The following is a 23480-nucleotide window of genomic DNA, read 5'->3' on the forward strand; positions in this document are numbered from 1 at the left end:
GAGCCATCTCTCCAGCCCCTCTTGGTTTATTAGGAAAGATCAGGATGAGCAGGGGGATGAGGAGGCCGTGCTGAGTGACTGAACACAGGAACATCCCTTCTTCTGGGGTTCAGACAGGCCGCTGTGCCAGCATGAGGGTGTGTCTCATCAACCAGGGAGCCCTCCCAAACGGCCCTAGGTCAGGGATTTTACAGAGGCAACACACACAGACGGGACAATGAGGACCTCAGACCCCAGTTCCTCTCCTCTCCAGAAGACACAGGGAGCTGGGATTTCCATAGTGCTTCCCTAGTCTTTCTAGGACCAGGAACCTCCACAAGTTGCCTCCTTAGAACAACAACAACAACAACAACAACAACAACAACAACAACAACAACAACAAAATGCTCCTGTCGTTTGGGGGAATGCCAAGGGTTTTAGGAACTTGGGTCAGGAACAGGTGCAGACTATATATTAAGGCAAAAGGGATTTTATCCCGGCGTCAGGGCACAGCCCTCCAGGCTCTGCAGTGCCTGAGCTACTGCCCCTAACCTTGATCTTGTACAGGCTAAGGACGCTGTAACCCTCCCCCCAACCCTCCCCCTAACCCTCCCCCCTAACCTTCCCCCTAGCCCTCCCCCTACCCTCTCCCCTAACCCTCCCCCCTAACCCTCCCCCCTAACCCTCCCCCCACCAACTCCTGCATTTCTCCTCTGGATGTTGTGTTCTCATTCCATCAATAAAACCTCTGACAGGCAGCTAAGGCGGGAGAGGTTTATGTGGGCTTGTGGGGCAGAGGATTTTGTCCATGGATGAGGGAGGTTGCAATTGCTACATTGCACATCTTTTTTTTTTTTTGAGACAGGGTTTCTGGCTGTCCTGAAACTCACTCTGTAGACCAGGCTGGCCTCGAACTCAGAAATCCGCCTGTCTCTGCCTCCCAAGTGCTGGGATTAAAGGCGTGCGCCACCACCGCCTGGCCTACCTTGCACGTCTTGGTGGGCTCTCCCCCTCTGGCTCTGGTCTGCTGTGATGCTGCTCTGGACCACCAGTCCCGAAGCTGGAGGATGTTGACCTCCCTGAGGGGTGGCTCCCCCTCTGCTTGCTAAACCCACCTGGGCTGTGGAGCGTCTGAAGAGCACTGATAGCCAGCTATAGGCTGACAGGACAGAAAGGCCCTGCAGCTGTTACAGTGGTCCTTGTGGCCTCAGAGTGCGGCACTCCTTGGCAACTGGGCAGACCCTGTGTGAGCAACTCCTGCTCTTCCAGTGGGATGACCACGCAGCATGTGGTCACGTGTGATGTCATTGAAGTTCTGTTAATGCCACACTTGGGTCATTAGTGCTGAGTGTGCCTGCTGATCCGGGATGGCTGACTGAATTTCTAGGGGGCGACACGGCAGCCTTGTCCAGTCTGTGTTTGTCTAGCATCCTTTGGTGGCTTTGGGAGATCATGTGGAGTAATGGATCCACGATGCCTAGGTGTTCCTTAAGCGTGGTCCTCAGTCTGAAACTGCCCACCAGGGTAAGGGATTACACACAGCTGTAGTTATACTTACCAAGCAGTAGCGGCTGGCGATCTTCTGAGATGCCAGGCATTATATGAGTTCATCGGTCACAGACCGTCCGAGAGGTGCGTGGGGGTGGAGGGGGTTACCGTCCTCACTCTACAGTTGGTTGCAGAGTGGCAGGAAGGGCTTAGAGCCCAGAGTGTTCTGCTACTGCAGAAAAGCGGATATATTGCAGGCGAAGAGCGCAGAGTTCTACTGTGGCTTCCTCTTCTCCACTTCCAGAACCTTCTTGTGCAAAAGACAAAAGCAGAACCAAGAAGCCAGGACTGCTGCTGCACACCAGTAATCCCAGGCTGAGGCAGGGGGATTAGGAGTTTCGGGCCATTCGGAGTTCATATAGAGATCTGTCCTCACAAAAGCAAAGCACCGAGCAGGCAGTTCTGCTTGGCTTAAACTGTTGCTCAGATTTGATTTCTGTTGTCGTGGTAACGAGTGACAGGCGCTCAGCACCCTCCTGTTTGGTCTTCTGTGTACTTGACAACCAGGAGATGCTTGCTGCCTGGCCCTCTATGCCTGTGTCATGTCACCTTCTACTGGGGCTCATGGAACTGTGCCTGAGATAGGACAGACCTCTGCCCCTCCCCAGCCTCCAGCCCAGACTCCAGGAGACACTCAGAGTTGGGAATTTCCTGCTCACTTTCTTATAGAGTTTGGTGAGTCTCAAGCCACCCACCCCATGGGTGTAGTTGGCCCTCTCCATTCTTAGTGCCACTGTAGGCTTATGGGGCCAGTGGGTGGTCTTGCCACTGTGGTTCTGCAGTTGCGCATGATGTGGCCAGTGGCGCTCGCTATCTTGTCGAACAGCCCTGGCCTCTGTGGCTTCCTCAGGGGCTCCGCGATTGCAAGTCATGGTGATGTCCCTGGGATCCTTATATGGTACATGTGTATCCCCCGTGCCTGGGCAGTGACACTAGCTGCTTGCTGTGGGTCCGGAGAGTACTGACATCCCCTCGGCTGCACGCTCCTGACAGTGAGTTGTCCTCCTCAGCAGAGGCCTCAGCCTCAGCCAGCCCTCTTGTGGCCCTGGTCTGTGGGAGTTGCTTTGCAAGAATGGACCCTGGATTGACCTTTTCCTGGGAAGGCAGTGGGATGCTAGGGTCTGGGGGATGGGGAAGGAGGACCCGTGGTCTCTTGTGGCACCCAAGGGAGATGAGGACTTGGCTTGTAGGCTGAGGCTTTTGTTACACTGGTGGGCCATGTGGGGCGAGAAGAATGGGACTTGGGACATTGTCAGGGACAAGCCACTGTTGGGATGGGAGTGTGTGTGTGTGTGTGTGTGCATGCCACCACAAGCATGTAGCAGTCAGAGGGGACTCTTCTCTCTACCGCAGAGGTCCTATAGACAGAACTCAGGCTTGGTGAGTACCACATTTCCCTGCAGAGCCATCTTCGCAGTCCTATCTTTATTTTTTTTTTTAAAGATTTATTTATTGTTATACACTGTAGCTGACTTCAGACACACCAGAAGAGGGTATCAGAACTCATTATGGGTGGTTGTGAGCCACCATGTGGTTGCTGGGATTTGAACTCAGGACCTTCGGAAGAGCAGTCAGTGCTCTTACCCGCTGAGCCATCTCACCAGCCCCTCGCAGTCCTATCTTCTCATTGGAGTAACCAGTGGGAGGCATTTACGAAGGGTGCAGGCCTGAGGAGAAGCCTGGCCCTCCAGTCCCATTGTAGGGTGGCCCAGCATTCATTTTTTTTTGGATGTGGGAGCATTGGCCCAGTTGATGTGCAGCGCGCTCTGAGTCCTTGTAACAGTTTTTCTTCCACAGTAGAGGAAACTGGAGCCCGAAGAGGTTAAACAACCTGACTCAGGCCCCTCAGCAAGTGGGAATGGGGGTGGGGATAGGTGCTGGTTAAGCTAACTGGCTCTCAGGAGGGGCTCCAAGCTCCCCTTCCACCCCACGCTGAGGCTGTTAGCCTGTTGTGTGACTGATAGCATGCCTGCTTGGCCTATGAAATGCTTGCTGCTGCTGCTGCTGCTGCTGCTGCTGCTGCTGCTGCTGCTGCTGAGTCCCTGACAAAAGCCACTCAAGGAAGGGCCATTTTGAGGGTTCAGTCCATGATGGCAGGAAGGCACCCACAGGCAGGTAGCAGAGGGAAGTACTCAGCTCTGACTTGTTAGGATGTGTGTGTGTGGGGGGGTGTATGGGTGTGTGTATGCGTGTGCAAAAGGACTTCAAAACTGACTTGGGCTGAAATGAGAGTCAGCACTTCCCTGCCTTCCCTGGGCACATCCCTGCTCCCTGTCAGGTGGCCACACCCTTCCAGCCTGCTGCAGTCAACAACAGGGAGGAAGTGGGTGGCAGACTTGGGTAGAGGTCTGCTTCCTGCTCTATGGAGCGGTCCCCGAAGTCTCTGGCCTCTCCCACAGCATCTCTCTGGACTTGTGACTTACTTCCCTGGATGCAGAATGGGACCAGATGAAGAAAGGGGAGAATGAAGAAGAGCGGGCTAGCTCTCTCATGGGGACGTTGGAGAAGCAGTACTTCCTACCCCTGGCTTATAACACCCTAGGCAGGCCACAGGTCCTTACAGCAAAGGATATGTTTGTGTGGTAGTTCATAAGTCCCCCACACATCAGAAACAAAAGGATGGAATCTCATCTTCCTGGCAGGCCAGCCACCTTCAAAACACAGCTCTGGAGCCACCTCTTCCAGGGCCTCACGGAAGCTGGTGGCTTGTGTGCGGATTTAAAAATGTCCACAGTTCTCAAGAACTTGTTACCCGGGGAATGGAGCAGAGTAGAGAATATGCTTGCCCTGTTGGTTAGGGGCCAGGGAGGTGGCCTTGGGGACAAAGCAGAGAAGACAAAGCTTCAGGAAGAGGGCGGCTTATGGGGCTCAGCTGTGGCTGCAAAGGGCAAGCAATTAGCACACCTCGGACTGCTTCTGTGAAAACTATTAAATGGTCAGGCAGACAGGGTGGAAAGCTGGAGGTAGCCTGGTCCCCAACCGCCTTCAGGCCAAGGCTGCTGCTGGGTAAACCTTCTGAGAGGCTAGATCAGGGGAGGTGGCTTCAGGTGCTGCGGGTGGCCGTCCTGTGGCGCCTGCACATAAAAGCCAATGCCTGTTGGGATATCTGTTTTCTAGAAGATCGACCTCCCCTGACTTCCATGTCAAGGAGTAGGACCAGTGGCTGCCTTGCTGTGAGGATCAGGGAGGGGCGCTGTTATCTACAGTAAGGGCAAACCATTCTTCCTTTCTGTCTAAAGCCCTTCTGCTGTGTGACCCAGGCTTGTCTGTTTCAATAGCTCTTGAATGGCCAGTGGGAGAGTCAGTCTGGATGCGCAAGGCTTTAGCCACTCTCCTTGTTTGTTTTCTCCCTTTCCGTCTTTTTGAGACAGGGTCTCTCTATGTTTGTTTTTTGTTTTTGTTTTTCCGAGACACGGTTTCTCTGTGTAGCCCTGGCTGTCCTGGAACTCACTTTGTAGACCAGGCTGGCCTCGAACTCAGAAATTGGCCTGCCTCTGCCTCCAGAATGCTGTGATTAAAGGCGTGCGCCACCACGCCCGGCTAGGGTCTCTCTATGTAGCCCTGGCTGTCTTATAATTCGCTGTGTAGACCAGGCTGGCCTTGAACTCACAGAGATCTGCCTGCCTTCGGAGTGCTGGGATTAAAGCCACCTGCCCCCACGCCCTTGTTTGTTCCTGTAGGACTGTGGCATGAGGCTCCAGAACCTCATTAGTGAGAATGGGAGTCTGTGTGTTGCCTTACAGCCCTGAATGTTATCAATTAAGATCAGGGTTGGGCTTTCCAGCCTTCTGGAGGCTTCGGTGAGGTTTCATCTCTGACCTCTTCCTGTTCTGAAAGGACCCGTGCTGTCCCCGCCATCCCCCCAGCCATCAACACACTGCATCTCCCAATCTGTCTCTGTTCCAGGCTTCTCTTCCTGCCTAGAGATCCAATGGGGTCACTTACACTTCCTGAGAGAACTCCAGTATACATTCAAAGGCCTTTTTTCCATCACAGAAGGGGAGGCACCATGCAACCATAAAAGATGCAGGAGAAAAGAGGTTCAGGGAGATACAGGGGGAGTCCCCAGGAAGGAATGATGGCAGATGCCTGTAATCCCACCCAGCATTTGGACCAACGAGGCAGGAGAAGGACTGTGAGTCTGAGGCTAACCTGGACTATGTGTCAAGATTGTTCTCCAAAGACCAAAATAGGGAAAATAAGTGCAAATAAATGATTGATTAAAGCTGCAGATTGCGGGCCCAGTTGTTCCTGAACTCACTGAGGATTAGCCAGCTGTTCTCTGAGCAGTTTGCTCTCTGCGTGATGCCGCGAAGAGCCAGGAGACAAGCAGGTGACACGCCTGCCCTTCACAGAAGTGATGGCAGCTAAACCTTTGGCGCAGATGTGCCAAACTGTGACAATGCCTCAGAAGAAAGGAGCTGTCAAGGGAGTAAATGTGTTGGAGAAGTGTGTGGGGCACGTTGGTCCCAAGAGTGTCAGGGGCAGGGAGCGTGTCTACATAGGCTCTTAGCCCTGGCTCCTCATCTGCCAAGCCTTCAGAGTCCAGTGCTAGTGTTCTGAGCACACACACACACCCCACTCCCAACCCAGGTCATTGTTTTTTATCTGCGCGAAAGAAGATAAACTGGACCCGCCTCCCAAACCGTGTCTCATCAGACAGCTATAGCACAGATGACCACTAGAGGGCGCCATGTACATAGCGTTCCTGCTCTCAGCCCAGTTGGGGAGGGGCGCGGGGGAGAGGTTCTCCCCGTGGCAGGTGTACAGTAGAGCCCTTTTGTTGTTGTTGTTAATGGCTTAATGATTTAATCTTCTTATTTTCGCAGCAGAACCGCTTTGGACTTCTGGGTATGTGGGGACATTACCGATCAGATTAATTACCGCTGGGCCCACAGCTGGGAAGCGGGCCTCGCAGGCTCCGCGGAGGAGTTTCTCTCCTGCTGCCATTTCTGCACTCTTTCCGGTTCTACACAGTGCACTTCTCTATCTGTGTTGAGCTTGACCAGGCTTGTTCGGCCCCTTTCGAGCGCCCAGCAGATTTCATTCCCAGCCTGCCTTGGTGAGCCAGCACCCTATGTAGCTTTCTCAGAGGGATGGTGTGCTCTGTGATCACCACGGGCAGGGAAATCTGCGTTCTTGTCGAATAGGCAGTGTGATTGATTGAAAGGAAGTGGGACTCCAAGGCTTGCAGCAAAAGGCCTGCTGTGGCCTGGGGTTAAGATTCATTGATCAGCAGCACCTCAGCTGAGGGTCTGGGCCAAGAGAATGGATGATGATCAGGGGAGCCCTTCTGTGCGAGCCTGGGGTTCCGGGGTGCAACTTCAACTGTTCATCAGAGGCAGGGAATCAAGCCACAGGGCTGAAGTCCTCTAGACTAGCCAGTATGCAGTGGTGACCCTGACTGGACATGGTGACACATACTGTCGTCCCAGCACTTTGGGAGGCTGAGGCAGGAGGACTGAGTTCCGGGACAGCCTGAGCCACCGGGCTGGCTAGTTTTATGTCAACTTGACACAAGCTATAGTCATCTGAGAGGAGGGATCCTCAATTGGGAAAAGATCCCCATAAGGTTGGGCTGTGGGCAAGCCTGCTAGAGCATTTTCTTAATTAGTGATTGATGGGGGAGGGCCCAGCCCATTGTGGCACCTGCTCTCTGAGTCCCCTGAGCGTTGTTTGGTGAGGGCCTCTGCCCTTGGCACTGGCAGAGAGCTGAACCTTCCAGAACATGGATTTGACTCAGTTCTCTTCAGGCAAGCTCAGGTGGAGTGAGTAAGTGCCCAAATGAGGCTCAGCTATGGGATGGGGTGGGGGTGGGGCAGAGAGACCTAAATCTTATCCTTAGCCACTCTCCATGTGGCAGAAAGTTGTTACAATGGCCCTGCAATCCTGCCTACCTATTGTCTATCCCTTGTGGTAAGAGATGCTGGGTCCACAGTTGTTCTCTAAGGCTTTCCTCCGTGTTTCTCTGTCTGGATTGTAGGGACCTTCAGAACTGGGAGATGACTTCCGGGCACGCACAGGCAGATGGGAAGTTCTGGATGCAGTTCCAACAGTAGCTGTGGGACGTGGTGCCAGGGAGGGTATGCAGGCTGAGTAAAGGCACTGTGGTCTGAGCTCGTTAGTGGAGGCAGTTTCCGCCAGAGCGGGCAGAGGCAGAGGTGCTAGAAAAGTCAGTTGGCTGGTGACAGACACTGTGGCAGGTGTGGACCGGATTCTGGAGGCAGAGGAGGACTGTGCTGGGGGAAGGACTGGATGGGTCAGTGCTTAGGGAGCACAGTGGCTTTGGTTAGAGGAGGGCAAACCGAAGGTGTTAGAGACCAGTCAAAGCTCACATCTGGCTGACAATGGGCTAGCCTCCAGGATTCTCCCTGTTGTGTTTAGAGCAGTGGTTCCCAACCTTCCTGATGCTGCGACCCTTTAATACAGTTTCTCATGCTGTGGTGAACCTCCCCACCCCCGCAACCATCAAGTTATTTCGTTGCTACTTCATAAATGTAATTTTGCTAGCTATGAATCGTAATGTAAATATCTGATATGTAGGATGTCTGATAATGCAACCCCAAAGGGGGGTCTCAACCCTCAGGTTGAAAGCCGACAGGATAGAGGGTGGGTTGAAGAAGCCCATGAGGCTTTGCATGTGAGGAGACAGCTAGGCTGCCATTTATCCTTCAAGGACCATGTTCTCTGTGAGCGAGGCTGCCTTGGCCCTCTCACCCCTGATTCAGCCTGCCCAGGGGGGCCTCTATGGTAAGCTTGACATTTTATTGTGAACCCGGGAACCTTCTTCCTATTCAAGTTATTTTTTTCTGTAGTTCTGAAATTTTTTTGATCATCCTGGGGGACAGAGGGGAAGAAAAAGACTCTGTTTGGGGGCTGAAGGAATTGTCTGTTTAACCCTAGCTTTGAGCTTCAGACACACACACACACACACACACACACACACACACACACACACACACACGATATCAGGCATTGTGCATTCCTCAGACCTAGTTCCTGAGACAGATGCATTCTGCCTGGCATGGGGGAAGGGGGTCTCTGTGTCAGGGTAAACCTGTGTGAATAGTTGGTCTGCCCTTCAAAGTAGAGGAGGCTGAGGGTGGCTCAAGTCTGCCCCTCCCCCAATCAACCCCTAATCTCCAGGCAGCATCCTTCCCCTTACCTCTTCAAGGCTGCGTTGTGGTAATTGGGTTCTTAGTGACCCACGGACTGCTGGGCTAATGTGAGCCTTAATGGGAGACCTCTTTTCCATCAGTGGAGTGGCCATTGGTGATCTGTAGGTGACAGCCACTGTCTGTGTTCTGGGTAGCTGTCCCCGGCTGAAGTTCCTTTGCTCTCTCTACTTGCCCTGTGTCCTCTGTACATGAAGCCTGGGCCTGGCTTTTCGCTGGATGTATGACCATGGGGATGATCTGAGACCTGGTTCTGGGGACAAGGAGGCAAGTATGTGCCCAGGCTAAGAGTTTGCCACTGTCACATGAACAGTGAACTGTGGGAACCTAGAAGAGTGGCCCTAGCTCCTTCCGGGATGGCAGGTACCCTGGGAGGGTATTCTAGGCACTTCTAAAGAGGTAAGATAAGAGAAGTCCTCTTCCAGGGTCCCCAAGTGTAGGGGTGTGGTCTACAGGACCTGGCTTCAACCGGCTTTGAGGAAGGTACAGGGCTGGGGAAGGAGAGGGTACTGCTGGATTTATGAGAGGCCAGTCTCTCATCAGGAATCTTTGGGAACCCCAATGGCTGGATCTACCCTGGGCAATGACTGGGACAGCTTGGGGTGTTGAGAAGATGGCCGAGTCTGATGGAATTCTCTATGTTTAACACGATGGTTGACCGAAAGGTCCCGAGTGTCCCGGTGTCAGGTATGACTCTCACGGACAGTTACATCACACCAGTACCTGTGGAGTGAGCCTGTGCAAGCTTGGCTATCGGAGCCAGAGTATGATGGCAGAGAGTGGCCATCCGCAGATGAGCTGGAGGCAGGCCCCGCCCTCCAACAGCCTTTCTGGATCCCAGAGGCTCTGGGGATCTTACTTAGGCAGTCTCAACTGGACGCGTCTGCAGCAGTGGCTCCTGATGTGGGGCCGCTGGCCTCCTTTTCAATGCACCTCATTAAGATGCACGCACTTTTATTTTTAGTTGTCTGAACCTATTTTGTCTTGTGAAGTAGAATGGAACCTTATGCCCCAGCAGAACAAGCTCATAAATCAATGGTTCAAGTCCCCGTTGTATCCTATTCCTAGACCTTGTGAACGCGGTGTGGAAACTACTCCCTCTTAGAAATTACTGAGTTAACACACTGGAGCATCCTGTGCTCAGTACACTGGGTCATGGTCTGTGTGAGAGGACTAAACCCATTTCTCATGAACAGCGGCAGTCCAGCTGGGCCTCTTGATGGCAAAGAGGCCATTCCTCTGATGTTTACCACACAATGTTTGAACATCATTCCTTCTTGGCCGTGTCTGGGTTAGACGCTCTCCCCGGGCTCCTAGCCTTGCCCTACTTCACACTGGGTGTGTGGCCTTATCCATCCTGCCTGTTGTCCTCATGTTTGGCACTGAACCTGAGTGGGTAGAGAGCGGCCTCGTACATCAAGGTCTTCGCGTGTGCAACTGTCAGGAACAATTCTCCTCCTGGAGTTCCGTCCCTCACCCTTGGCGTGTCTGTGGATGCCAGGAAGGTCACTTGCAGCAGTCAGCCCCAGCTGCCCGGCCTGATGACATTTTCACTCTTACTTAGGTTGTACTGAGGTCACACCTTGGCTTGTCTGAGCTGGAAGAGCCTCATGAGCGGCCCTGTTTGATTGCTCCTCAGAACCGGTTTGAAGAAGCCCTTCCTGGACAGTGAATTAGAACGTCTCGGGAGTTAGAAAATTCACAGCAAACTCTTGTTTCCTGGGCTTGTTTATCGGAGGCGTCCTGGGGTCTCTGCTGCCGGCTTACGGTGGGGGGGGGGCCTGCACACCCCTTGCTGAAAGCAGAAATGGGCGATGGACTTTTTGTTCCCTCCATCCTTCTGAGGCTCCGGTAGAGCTCTGTCTTTGAGCAGATCTGTGTAGGGCATCGCTGGGTGCCAGCCAGTGGCGGGCTGGTTAAGTGGCCCAAATTGAGGCAGCTTTGCTCAAATTTCAAATTTCTCTTTTGATGTGCGGCAGGTGTGGCATGGCCCTTTTTGTGAGTTTTTTCTTTTTTTGCTTTGATCCTGGTTCAGAGTGGGTTTGCGGAGATGTCTCCTGCCACGGTCCTTTGTTCTCTGTGAATACCAAGCTGTGTCTATACGGTACACAAGGTCCCGGTGCCATGAAGTTGCTATGTGGCCATCAGTGAATGGAGTCACCATGGCTCTGGTTCCCAGGCCCTGCATTCCCGAGCCCCCTTTAGGCTTTTGTGTCCTAGCAGACACCTCCTCCCACTGTGAGGGTCTTGCACCCCACTTTTCCCTTGGAGTGGGAAGCTGAAAGTGGGTGAGGTGCTGGCCTGCCTGCCGATGTTTCTCTTCCACCTAGAGAGAGGCTTGTTCCTCAACCAGCCCGCTTTCAAAACCCTGTTTTCCTAATAATGTCAAAAGGAAACAAAAAAGGCTGCCCCCCCAAAAAATCTTTTTTTTCCTTAAGAGCCTGGATATAAATAATAAATAAATAAATGGAGCCACACAAAGAGAAGGATAAAAAATAAAATCAAAGCTGTAAGCACCGCACTTGGCCTGAGGTATAAATAGCAGGCTCTTAGGAGGCGCCTGGATAAGCGTCTGAAGTCATCCCTTCCATCACTGACTGCAAGTCAGGAGAGGCAGCTTTTCTTCTTCTTCTTTTCTTCTCCAGGTTGCTTTCTTTTAAGTTTTAATTAAGAAAAATTGGAGACAGGGTCTTCGGTAGCCCAGGCTAGCCACCAACTCATTATGACCTCTAAGAATGACCTTGAGCTGACCCTTCTGCCTCCATTTTCTCCATGACAGGATTGAAGGTGCGCATCCCCCACATCTAACTTTTTGCTTTATCAGCCTTGCCAAGTGTTTGGAGACCCGTGGGTAGACAAGAGATTTGTCTCAGTCACACTCCGGACTCTTGTTTCTTCTCTGTCCTCCCCTCCCTCCCCCTTCCCTGGCCTCCAACTCCTCAGTCTTCCCCGAGGAACTCCATCCCTCTCTGGTCTCCGTCTCCCTCCTAGGTCCCTCCTCTTGGTCCCCAGCTTGGTATTTCAGTACAACCGGCTCTCTCCAGGCCCTGGAGACTCGGTGCAGTAAGAGGACCCCTTGGCTAGAAGGACTGCGTTGGTACCCTATCCTCAGCTCTGACTGCTAGGTTGCTTGTGGACAGGATGCTCACCTCAGAACAGGGAGGATGCTTGGGAAAACCAGGCCAGCAGGTTCCTGTGAGTGCCGTCATTAACCTACCTCAGGCCTGTGAGTGCCATCATTAGCCTACCTCAGGCCTGGGCCTGAGCACGGCCAGCAGCATCTCACGTCTTTGAGTGTGAATCCTTCTGGCATCGGGACCATACCTTGAAACAGCTCAGCCTTCCTGAGATTCGCTGAAGCCCACACTAGCTTGTTGGGCTGCTTACTGGTGGGGTAGAAGGTACTGGCTCCTGGTGGGTCCTCTGAAGCTGCCCATTGGTTTAACACTGGGAACTGTTCAGTGCAGCACGGGAGACCTGGAAGATACAGGCTGGGGCAATGGACCCTTCTACCCGTGGTGTGGGTGGGTCCCTGGGCTGGGTCCCTCCCACCACACATTGCTCTGTAGTCCCTAAAGCTGCTCCTGTGTCTGGTCTTCTTTCATTCATTGGATTCATTGGGTTCATTGGATGCCTCCCCTAAGGGGTTTCCCATGGATCTCCCACATGATGGGCGGGCACCTCTTCCTTGTTCTTCCACAGCAGTGGCTCTCCTGAGCCTCCTCCGGTACCCACCATCAGTCACAGCCAACCCTCCAGGTTATACCATGTCTGTAACTCAAGGGATTAAAGGCATGTGCCACCACTGCCCGGCCCTCTGAAGACTTCTGTGAGCTGGGACTCCTCCCACCTTTGTGTCCCAAGGGGAAACTGAGGCTTAGTGAGGTGAGGGGCTTGGTATGTGGCAGAGTAAGGTTTGAGCTGGGACTTGGTGGTTTTGGCCAAGTTCTTAGTACTTTTCCTGGACTCTGAGTCTGTGTTTCCCCGTGGCCTTGAACAGGAAGGACCACCCCAGGGAGAGCGTGTGTATGGCAGCCTGGCAGGCTCTGGAGTGTACTTCTTGTTTATTAAGGTCACACGCAGTCCCTGGCCCTGTTTAGTGTTGTTTTTGATGTTCAAGGGCAGTGTGGAAATTTTTGTTTTATGTGACCTAGTTTCGGTGCTTTGATAATGGCGTTCCATGGCACCCTACCAACTCTGAGATTTCCCAATCAGGGTCACAGTCCCACCCATGCACCCCCACTCCCCAGCCTTGGGCTTCCTGTCCCTGCCTAGGTAGGGGGCTGATGCGTGTCATAGTTCCAGGGTCTTTGTTGTTGTTGCTTTACGTTTCATTTGTGTTCCTGTCTTTGGGCATGCGCAGGTGCATATGCCCTTGGAGGGTCGTCCATCGGCCTTTGAGGGCCTTTCATGATAAGGTCTCAGACTGGGACTGGGACCGGTGGATTAGGCTAGGCTGGTCTGTGAGCTCCAGGGAGCTACCTGCCTCTGCCTCCCTCATACTGGGATTACAGGGGCCATCATGCCTGACTGGTTGTGTGTGTGTGTGTTCCCCCCCCCCCCCAGACAGGGTTTCTCTGTGTAGCCCTGGCTGTCTGGAACTCACTTTATAGACCAGGCTGGCCTTGATCACAGAGATCTGCCTGCCTCTGTCTCTTCAGTGCTGGGATTAAAGGCGTGCGCCACCACTGCCAGCTATGCCTGGTTTTTAAGGTTGGGCTTAGTCCCTCCTCATGGTTTCTCAGCAAACACTTTGCCCACCAAGCTAACTCCCTAGCCCCGTGCCGCAGGGTCTTTCTGAGAGGAATGGCGGGCTCCTTCATGTGATTCTCCTGAGCCGCTCACTGACATCTCTCTGGACGACATTATTCTCAACTGAAACTGTCTTTTATTCTTCTTTGACTGTTGCCCTAACCACTGAACATGGCCTCAGCATAGGGGACCCGCTGAAACTCTGAGAAGTTAACTCAGTGGGACTGGGGACATGCTGGTCACCCAGCTGGTGTGGAGTTGAACTTCCCTGGAGAGTTCTTTTCTTGCTTTCGGACACTCTCCATCTCACCTACAACATGCGAGGATTTGCTGGAATTGGTCTGTTTTCTAAAGGAGCCTGGTGCCCCAGGATGGATCTTTGGGAGGTGGGGCAAAGGGAGTCCACAACCCCTTGGTGGTCACTGGCTCCTGGAGCTGTTTGTGTGCTTCCCTCTAGAGCCATGGTGAAGATGAAGGGGTTAAGAAATGACTCAGCGGTTAAGAGCCTTTTCAAGACTGAGTCACGTTTATGGATCCCCATGGGTGTGGCTGTCACAGTACACGTGTGTTGTTTATCGCTTTTGGCTGTTGTGAATATCGTGGCCTTGAACATGGGTTTACAAGAGGGTCTCCTTCCCCCCCCCCAAAAAAAAAAAAAAAAAACCCTGAACATCTGCATCGTTGATGATGTTAGGAGTCAGCGTCAGTCCTCTGGAGGCAGAGGACAGGTTAGCCCCAGAGTTGCGTCCACAGTCATGCCAAGAGCCTGTTGTGTGTCCTGTTCCAAGCTGGTGCTCTTCAGCCTGCCTGGAGACATAAGAGAACAAATAGGAAAAGCCACCTGAGGCAGTAGGGTCAGAGGGCTTAACAGGACTGGCTTGGGGTCTCCCAGCCAGCGGGGCAGGGGCTCCTGTTCTGAAGCCTTTGTGTATACATGACGCTGTCCCTATCACCTGCTGTCGCGGGTGCTGGGTGGCCAACACATAAGGTGCTAGAGCGTTGAGGTGACTGGTATTCCGGGAATAATTTAGAGGGGTCGTCTCTGTATAAATTCCACTGGGAAATTACAAAGTCGTGGGACACTTGTCCTTGGAGATCCCCTCAGGCAGGGTGTGTGGTCAGCAAGTGATTTACACCTCTCTCTCTCTCTCTCTCTCTCTCTCTCTCTCTCTCTCTCTCTCTCTCTCCTGTCTCTGTCCCCTCTGGATCTGGGGGCTAGAGTCTGGAGACTGAAGTCCAGTAGTATAGAGGCCACCTTTTTTGGTGTCAGGGCTTCATATTAGGTGTGTGGTATGTGTGTGTGTGTGTGTGTGTGTGTGTGTGTGTGTGTGTGTGGTAGAGATTTCTGTAAGCAGAAAAAAGCCAAGCCCTGCATCTGTACAGGCTCTTGTGTCACATTGGGTCTCCTCAGCCGCACACACACACACACACACACCCCTCAGGGCTGTGACCAAGGGCCATCAGAGTTTCTGCAGAGATGAAGGATCCTGTGTGGTGCCATAGGACTGGGGTGCACACTGACTGAATTCCACGACGACTACCTACCCCAGCCTATAAATCTGCTCACGTGCAGTTAGCAGTCTCTGGGCCCATAAACCGTCAGCGTGGAATCTGGGCTCACTTCCTTAGTCTGTTCTTTTTCTCTCTGGCCCCGATCCCAGTCCTGTTACCTTCTATAGAGATTTAAGATCTTAGGAGGAAGCGCGCCTGTCTAGGAGAGGAGAGGCAGAGATGGTAATAAAGATTTAGTGACTGATCACCTGGAGCACATGTGTGTATACACCTGCAGAGTCTGTAGAGAATCTGGGGAGAAAGAGGGCTGTGGACCAGGCCTTTGCTGGGTTCAGGTCATGGTCCAAGCAGACTTCCGTGCAGGCCCAAGTCTCAGCGAGTGAGGGCTGGTTGTTATGACTCTGTGGTGTCCAGGTGGAAAGTGAGGTCAGAAGGGACATCTAGGCCATCTGTGGATGGATGACCTCTAGGGTTAACTGTTCCCAGGGCAGAGAGCTGAAAGGGTTGTGCCCAGCTGGGATGAGGCACGTGTCCAGCTGAGGTGGCTTCGGGTCTGAGACTCTAGCCTGTTTAAAAATAGATTCAAGGAAAGTGCAGGATGTAAGAGTTCACAGAACCTTCATCAGACTTCCATCCCAAAGGACACTTTAAATTCTGATCACGCGTGTATGCAAGTGGGCATGTTTACACCTCGAGTCTAGAGCCCCTCCCTCCCACCGGAGACAGCTCTGCCCGAGAGAGATGGAACTTCCATCCATCTTCTCCGGTCTTTCTGGGGTCTAAGGCTTGTCTACCAAAGCAGCCTCAGGCAGGTCTGGAAACCATTAGAAACAACCAGAGGCTTCTATGTTTCAGTCACATGTTCTAAAGAACAGCGTGGACAGACTGGTCATGATTGGGAGGCATCAAGCAAAATGTCAAGCAAAATGGCAGTGTTCTGGGCTGGGAGAACTTTCCCCAGACTCTCTGGGCTGCCCAACATGAAGGGATGCCAAGCAAGCGGCACGTTCGATGCCCGGGACTTTTCTCTTGGGCTCCCTGCATACTGACCTGGTCTCTCTTTGCTCAACAGTGACTGACTTACAGGAAGAAGGCAAGAGCGCCATCAACTCTCCAATGGCCCCGGCTTTGGTGGACATTCACCCCGAAGACACCCAGCTCGGTACTGTGGCCACTTGGCATCCTTCGGTGTCCGTCCCTGGTGTGGGACCCCACATGGGTGGATGGTGTTTGAGAACCAGAGTCTTATTCCAAGATCTCTAGGGAGAAGCCAGCTTCCGCCCCAGACGTCCAATGCAGATTTGATTGGCATTCAGGTGTAGATGACTAGCATTGGGACCGTGGCTGGTTATGGTCACAGATCCGGGGAGTGGCTAAGCAGGGCTGGGCCAGCAGTGGAGGAGAGGGAGGAAGGGTTAGCTTGGTTGCTGAGCTGAGCACTGGATAGGCGACTCCAGGAGCTCCAGGCACAAGGTTCTGGCTTGAGAGAGCTGATAGCTGGCCTAGAAGAAGAGAAAAGATGAGTATTGGCTCAGGGTGTGGACCAAAATGGTCCCCTAGAGGAGGAGGAGGCCAAGGGACAGCCACCCCTGGAGGACAGTCTCCCTGGGACGAGTGGGCCTGTCTCAGTCAGGGTTTCTATTCCTGAACAAAACACCAAGACCAAGAAGCAAGTTGGGGAGGAGAGGGGGGTTTGTTCAGCTTACACTTTCCACATTGCTATTCCTCACCAAAGGAAGTCAGGACAGGAACTCACACAGGGCAGGAATTTGGAGAAAGGAGCTGAGGCAGAGGCCATGGAAAGATGCTGCTTACTGGCTTGCTTCCCCTGGCTTGCTCAGCTTGCTTTCTTATAGAACCCAGGACTACCAGCCCAGCGATGGCACCACCCACAAGGGGCTGAGCCCTCCCCTACTGATCACTGATTGAGAAAATGCCTTACAGCTGGATCTCATGGAGGCATTTCCTCCAGGGAGGCTCCTTTCTCTGTGATAATTCCAGCTTGTGTCAAGTCCAATATAGGGCTAGTACAGGGCCCTTAAGGTCCCAAAGTATGAAGAAATTAAAAAACTAGGCACACCCTATATATCTCCTTGGCTGCCACAAAGAGCCTGCTGCTGGCCATGTGGGAACCGTGGTTGGGGAAGACCCCTGGCTCCTTGCAGCTTGGTGACAGTGTGTCTGTCAGCCAAGGCACTCACTCTTTCCTGGCTCTGTGTTTTGGCAGCAAGCCAATGTGGAAGAAGTCGATGTGGAAAGCATGTTTGGGACACTGCTTATTTCCAAACCCTGGTTCAGAGGGACCTCTCTGTCTACCCTGATTTGCCATAACAAGGCCGTTAGGGTCTCAGGGCAGAATCAGGAGTGGCTTAACCTGTGGCCCAGAGATGGCTTGGTACCCAAGACCACTGGCCTGTGATGTCTTTTCCCACGGAAGGGCATGCCTTTGTCACAGCTTCTGCAGGTGCTTGTTGCAGCAGGTGCTTCCCGGCTATTCTTCGCCTGGGAAGCCGGACTTCCCAGCTCCCCACTGTGGTCAGTGGGCCCACGGCATCCTGGCTCCTGTGGGACACTGGTCTTTTCTGTTCTGGCTCCTGTTCCTTCATTCCCTCCCCACCTTCCTGTCCCGCTCTCCCTGTGAACTCCACTGGACTCTTGTCTGTTAGAACCAGACATGGAGGGGAAACACACAGGGGAGATGGGTAAAATGTCATCTCTTTGTGTGTTTTGGCTATTTCTAGTACTTCCGTGCGGATACTGTTTTGTATAGGACACTGCCTGCCCATCTGTTTCCTCGTGTGTCCCGAGGCCCCACACAGCCTCCTGTGGGCTAGTGAACAGTGACCCAGGAGGTATTGATGCTCAAAGTTCTCTTCAGCCCTCTGGTTCTGGCAGGGCACTTTTGATATCACTGTGGATGCCACCCTGTGTCTTTTCTCTACCCATGCCATCTTGGCTTAGACTTGCTGCTAGAGCAATTGGAGCCCAAGACTAAGGAGCTAGAGTCTAGCTTCATTGCCTCCTGCTGCCCTGTATGATTTATCTCTGATCTTGGTGTCTGGCTGACAAAGCCGTGTGAGCTGTTCTCACAGAGAACATGATGGTCTCTGCTTTTCCACCAGCTTCCTGACTCAGGTGAATGAGCAGGGAGTCCTCCACCCCTAGCATCCCTGTTGACCTTCCCCCCAACCCCCGTTCACACTGATCCCTTCTGTCTTTGGCAGAGGAGAATGAGGAGCGTACCATGATTGATCCCACCTCTAGAGAAGACCCCAAGTTCAAGGAGTTGGTCAAGGTGAGCTGTAACATGTGGTTGGAACATCCCTGTTGGTTCCAGGTCTTCTGGGGGAGCAAGATTCCTGTGGACACAAGGAGGACCTGAGCCTCCAGGCTCTTGAAGAGGTCATTGGTGCTACATTAGAAAGGGGTGGTGAGGGGTAGAGTGGGCTGAAGAATGGATGGAACATGGGTCTTCTAGGTGCTTCCATGTGCTAGGGCATGCTACCCAAGGCCTTTGTGGGCTGTCACATGGTCCTCACAAGAGCTGTGTTGGGTCTGTTTTGAGCCATTATACCCTACCTACATGCATGGTCTTGATCTAGCACTTTCGAATATGAATGTAAACACCGTGGACGGGGGAGCAATCTGGGCACTTGGGGGACTCATCAGCTGATTTTGTGGCTATGCTGGGGGGTTGTACAAAGTGTCAGACTCCTCAGCCAGTCAGGGTTCTGAGAGAGACATGTGTGGGTATAGGGTTATACCTCTAGGTATTAAGGTTAGAAGGGACAGTTTCCTAAAGACCCACAGGCAACTTCAGGGGGCCCATGCTACCTTAGGGTTGATAATTCACCAATAGGCCACCAGGCCCCACAGGAAGCTGTTGTCCTTAAGGTCACAGTTATATGGGGGTGGAGGGAAGGCATACCTGGGCCCAGGAAATGGATTGTGAGAGAAGGGGAGAAAGGGTAGGCTCTGGGTAATTGCTTCTCTATGCGGATGGTTCTAGAACCTTAGTGCCCAGGGTCATCATATGCGTGCCAGTGTTTTGGAACATTGTCCGTACTGCAGACCAGTGACCCAACTTTTAGAGGTTCTCTGTGTGTGGGAGTCCCCTGTGGAGGTGCTGTTCAGGAGCAGGTTTTGTGTTTTGTCCCTTGCCATTTCCTACAGCTGGGGGCGGCACCCAGGACTTGGCTCCACGGTTGAACCATACGCCTATCCTCAACCCCAACGAGGTATTTTAAAATCTAAACCTGTCTGGTACGTTGGCCTGAGCCGGTCAGAGGACGATCTGGCTGACAATCTTGCCTTGCTGGGCACAGTCCTTGTGGCGTCTGTCCTTCACAGACTCTCCCAGTCTTTGGGACCAGGGCTGAGTGAGGTTCTGAGGAAGCCTGGCTGACCTTGTTTCTCCCTCTCCTGGTGTCTGCCCTCCCCGACGTCCCTCTGGTGTCTTGGTGGCCTTCTCTGTCGCCCACTGCTTTACGATGATCATCCTTGCAGTGCTGCAAGCTGCCCTCTGCCTTTCGTCTGAAGTCCCTGGCCCTGGCTAGGCAGCCACTGGAATGAGGTTGACTATTAAAAACTATTTTGAGCATCTGTCGTGCTTATTGGGTTATTAAGGGGCGAAGGTCCAATCCCAACTCAGAGGAAAGTGGAGTGCCTCTACCCACGGCCATTCATTATCTGATGATGGGCACGGAGAGAGACCAGGTCTGGAGGGGAGCTGGGCATTGGCCAGTTGGGCATCACTTTAGAAGTGGACCTGCGTTCTGTGGGCCCAGGAGCCTCCAAGACCCTGGTGTCCTCTGCTGGGGTCATTTATTCTAGTGTCTGCTGGAATCGACCAGATTCCCTGTCGGTGGACTGTGTATTGGAGGCTTATGGTTGAGATACTTCGTGGCATTAACTGGTCTGTTAAAAGTGTCCTGCACTTTTCTGCCAGGGAGAGGCCTCTGTGCTCAGTGTCTGATGCAGAGTGCCATTTGGACCTTGTCTCCAGGGCCTGGCACAGAAGCCCTGAAACTCTCAAACTTGTCCGAGCGTGAGGTCTCCTCTACAGTACACACACTCTTGGCCACACCCGGGCCACCGCTAATGAGGGCATTTGGATAGCCCCTGGTTAGCTTCCAATGTAGGAGGATCCTAAGGGGACCCACCCACCCATGCATGGTCCAGGGCTTGGCACTGTTGATCTCTGGGAAGGTGGTTCTATTTTTCTGATGACCAGTGACTGAGCTCATAACCTGGGTACTCAACTTTGGGCAGTGAGTGTCATGGCGCTCTGACTATAGACCCCTGAGGTCAGAGAATTGCTGTTGGGGTGGTGTATCCTGGAGTTGGAAAGAAAAACCCAATACAACCACACAGTCCTTACATTAAGCACACGTGAGCATCTAGATGTCTCATGCTGGGGTGAGTCTCCTTCCAAAAGCAGATTTCACATCTCACTCTGCAGTTACTGGGCAAGGCTTACCCTTGTCCCGAGGCTGTTTTCTCCCCTCTGGGGCCGGTCAGTCATGTGGAGGTGCTCTGCCTCACAGACTCCCACCCCCTTCTATAAGGCGCATCTCCATCCCCTTGGGGACAACACAGCCAGGACTCTGTTTGGAAGTGATTAAACCGTAACTGTCATGGCCCTGGGGAAGACAGACTGCAGACCCGATTATAATTCAGAGGGAACTAAGGGGAAAGTAATTTTTTATTCTGGTTAGAGCAAGCTCACAGAGCTGGCCATGATGGAGTGCCGTGTAAGGATGTAATTAATATATGTCCTCCTTATTCGCCCGCAGGACTCGGAGCTCGCCGATGAGCGCGTCCCTAAAAATAATGGCTGATGCTATCTTTAAAAGCTCTTTTGTAAAATGGAAGATTAAGAAGGATGGCCGGGAGCAGAATGATGGGGTGATGGGTGGTGTCTCCAAGTCAGCTCCACCTCTTCGGGGTTGGCCGTGACCTGAGAGCTTGGCTCGTTGTGTATACTTTTTTTTTCTTTGAGCTTTTAGCCTTGTGTCCTTGCTTGGAACAGGTCAGAGATCTAGCTATAGGGATTTTTTTTGTTGTTGTTGTTCGTTTTGGTTTTTTTTTTTTCTCTCTAAGTTTTGGATTCTCATAGAGGAAGCATTCTCTCGAGATTTCCTAGCAGGGCTGTGTTTGAGGAAGGAGCATCCGGAGGCAAAATCCTATAGAAAGGTCTAAGCCCTTTCTAGATGTGAATTTCCCCAGGCCGTTCTTCGGTTTGTTTGAGACCTGGAGTCTGCTCCTGCCATAGCCACTGGGGACAAATGCCATGCCAAACAGCTCACTCACCAGCTCACACAGTGTACCTGGGAGAAAGGCATGACGTGGGCCAAGTGAATATGCAAAGCAATTAGGTGGCAAGGGTTTCTCCAAGCTTCACGCCCTTCTGCCATTCCCTGCGGAGAAGTCAGGGAGGTAGCATTTAAGCAGACCTAGTCAATACCTAGGCAAATATCATAGCCAACTGCCCAACAGCAGGTGCAAAGGTCCTGTGGCATACATGCTTGGCATGTTCTAGTGATTATTGAGATGGGCAGAGTGACAAGAACCTCGAGCATTCGGGGGAGTGACCAGAGACGCGGTGATAGATGTCCAATGTGTGTACCTTTCACACTTGCACACTTCTCAGCCTAACACCCGTGACGGCTGCCCTTGTGAGCAGGGTCTGTACTGCATCTCTCTTCATCCTCACTGCCCAGCGTGGCACCTGGTGTGGACACTCATTCCTGTTTTATCCTCAGGGGAGGCCCTGGTAATGAAGGCTCAGCAGCGTTCACAGCTGGAGGTGGGGCAGCAGGTTAAGAACATGCCTCCTCCCCACCCCCCACATGGCCCCACCCCCATCTCCTCACCCCCATCTCTTCGACAGGCTGAGAAGACTCACCCTTCCCCGTCATCTGAGGGGTTCTGTTGCTGTGACAGATACCATGACCAACAGCACCTTCGGAGAGGGAAGGCTTACAGCTTGTAGTCATTATCTAGGAAAGTCAGAGCAGGAACCTGGAGGCAGGAGCCGATGCAGAGGCCGTGGAGGGGTGCTGCTCCCTGGCTTGCTCAGCTTGATTTCCAGGGCCACCTGCCCAGGCATGGCACTATTCATAATGGGCGGGGCCCTCTCATGTCAATCACCAATCAAGTAAATGTACCACAGGCTAGCTTACAGGCCAATCTAGTGGAGACATTTTCTCTTGCGGTTCCTCTTCCAGGCAACTCTGGCTCTGTAAGTTGACATAAGTCCAGCTACCACAGTAACCACAGCGACCTCATCACATTTTTTTTTTTTTTCATTCTTTGTGAAGTGGAGATCTTACCGTTTTATGACTTGGAAATCCTTGCTGTGGTTTGCAGCCCCCAGTGTGAGAACACACCTTAGACCCTTGAGCATGAGGACCCTTGAGCAAGCAGGCATCCAGGATATGATCCTTTGCAACCTGTTTCCTCCAGCTAGGCCCGACCTTCTGGCTTTCATTGCCCAGTGACCAGAGAGCACAAGCCAGACTGGAGCCCAGTCAGCCAGAGAGCTGGAGAGGGCTCAGACTGTCTCCCTGCCCCTTGTGCTTGGACACGAGGGGTTCAAGGGCGGCCTTTTACCCCAGACACGGATGAGTCATAGGCTCTGCATTCCCTGTGAGTGTCGGTCTGGGCCAGTCTTCTGTGGTCACTTGGAAGCTAGTCAGGACTTGATGGGTCAGGACTTTGTGACGAGTTCTTCAGGTCATTGCTGCTTCGGGGAGTCATGAGACACTGCTTTTGGATTTTGTGCACTTTGATCCTTCTGAGAGTGGTCACAGACACGACTAAAGGGTCTGATTAGGTAGCTTAGTTCATTTTGCTGGTAAGGAAAAGCCACAGTCTGAGAGTCGTGGCTGCGCTCTGGGCAGGCATCTGCTGTCTTCTGGGTGTTGACACTGAACGGGTGGTGTCCTTGGGAAGCCCCCTGTCCAAGGGACACTCGACAGTGCAGGTGGCTTGCTTCCACAGCATGACTCCCAATGTGCCGAGTGGAAAAATCTCTTAGGAAAAGCCTTCTGGAGGTGGGTCTGGAAAGATGGGACCAGACACCTTGACCCAGTATTCATAGCAGTGTGATGAACAGAAAGTGACAGGACCTCCAGTGGTCCGGCAGTGGGGGAGACAAATAAGATGTACCTACGTTTGTGTCATGCGGTGGTAAAGCATCCTGGCAGAAGTTGGGGGGAGATAGGGGTTACAGTGGAGAAGGGTTTCAAACACTGTGCTAATAGAAAAGCCAGGGGTGTGTGTGTGTGTGTGTGTGTGTGTGTGTGTGCATACTGTGTAATCTCATTGACTACAGGAGATGGAGGGGGCAGGGCTGTGGGGTGGGGGACAGGCCTGGACTCTCTACAGGGACAGGAGACATTCTAAAGTGGTTTGGGGTGACCATCGCACAGCTCTGGGATCTGAGGGGGTGCGGCAGATTGATTCGCCATTGGCCCAACAGTCTACAGGGTGCGGTGAGCAGAAGCCATG

The 23480-nt window shown here is 52.8% G+C and overlaps 1 protein-coding gene across 1 annotated transcript in view; it reads left to right on the plus strand.

Annotated features, from left to right (window-relative positions):
• Nucleotides 1-23480, plus strand: part of Parvb (parvin beta) — an 80057-nt gene that overhangs the window by 22405 nt on the left and 34172 nt on the right. Inside the window, exons 2-3 of the mRNA XM_021216817.2 lie at nucleotides 16039-16128; nucleotides 18191-18261. Of these exons, the coding sequence (XP_021072476.1) occupies nucleotides 16039-16128; nucleotides 18191-18261 (161 nt within the window). The remainder of the gene's footprint in view (nucleotides 1-16038; nucleotides 16129-18190; nucleotides 18262-23480) is intronic.

This window comes from Mus pahari, chromosome 17, assembly GCF_900095145.1.
Source record: "Mus pahari chromosome 17, PAHARI_EIJ_v1.1, whole genome shotgun sequence".
Taxonomy (NCBI): Eukaryota; Metazoa; Chordata; class Mammalia; order Rodentia; family Muridae; genus Mus; species Mus pahari.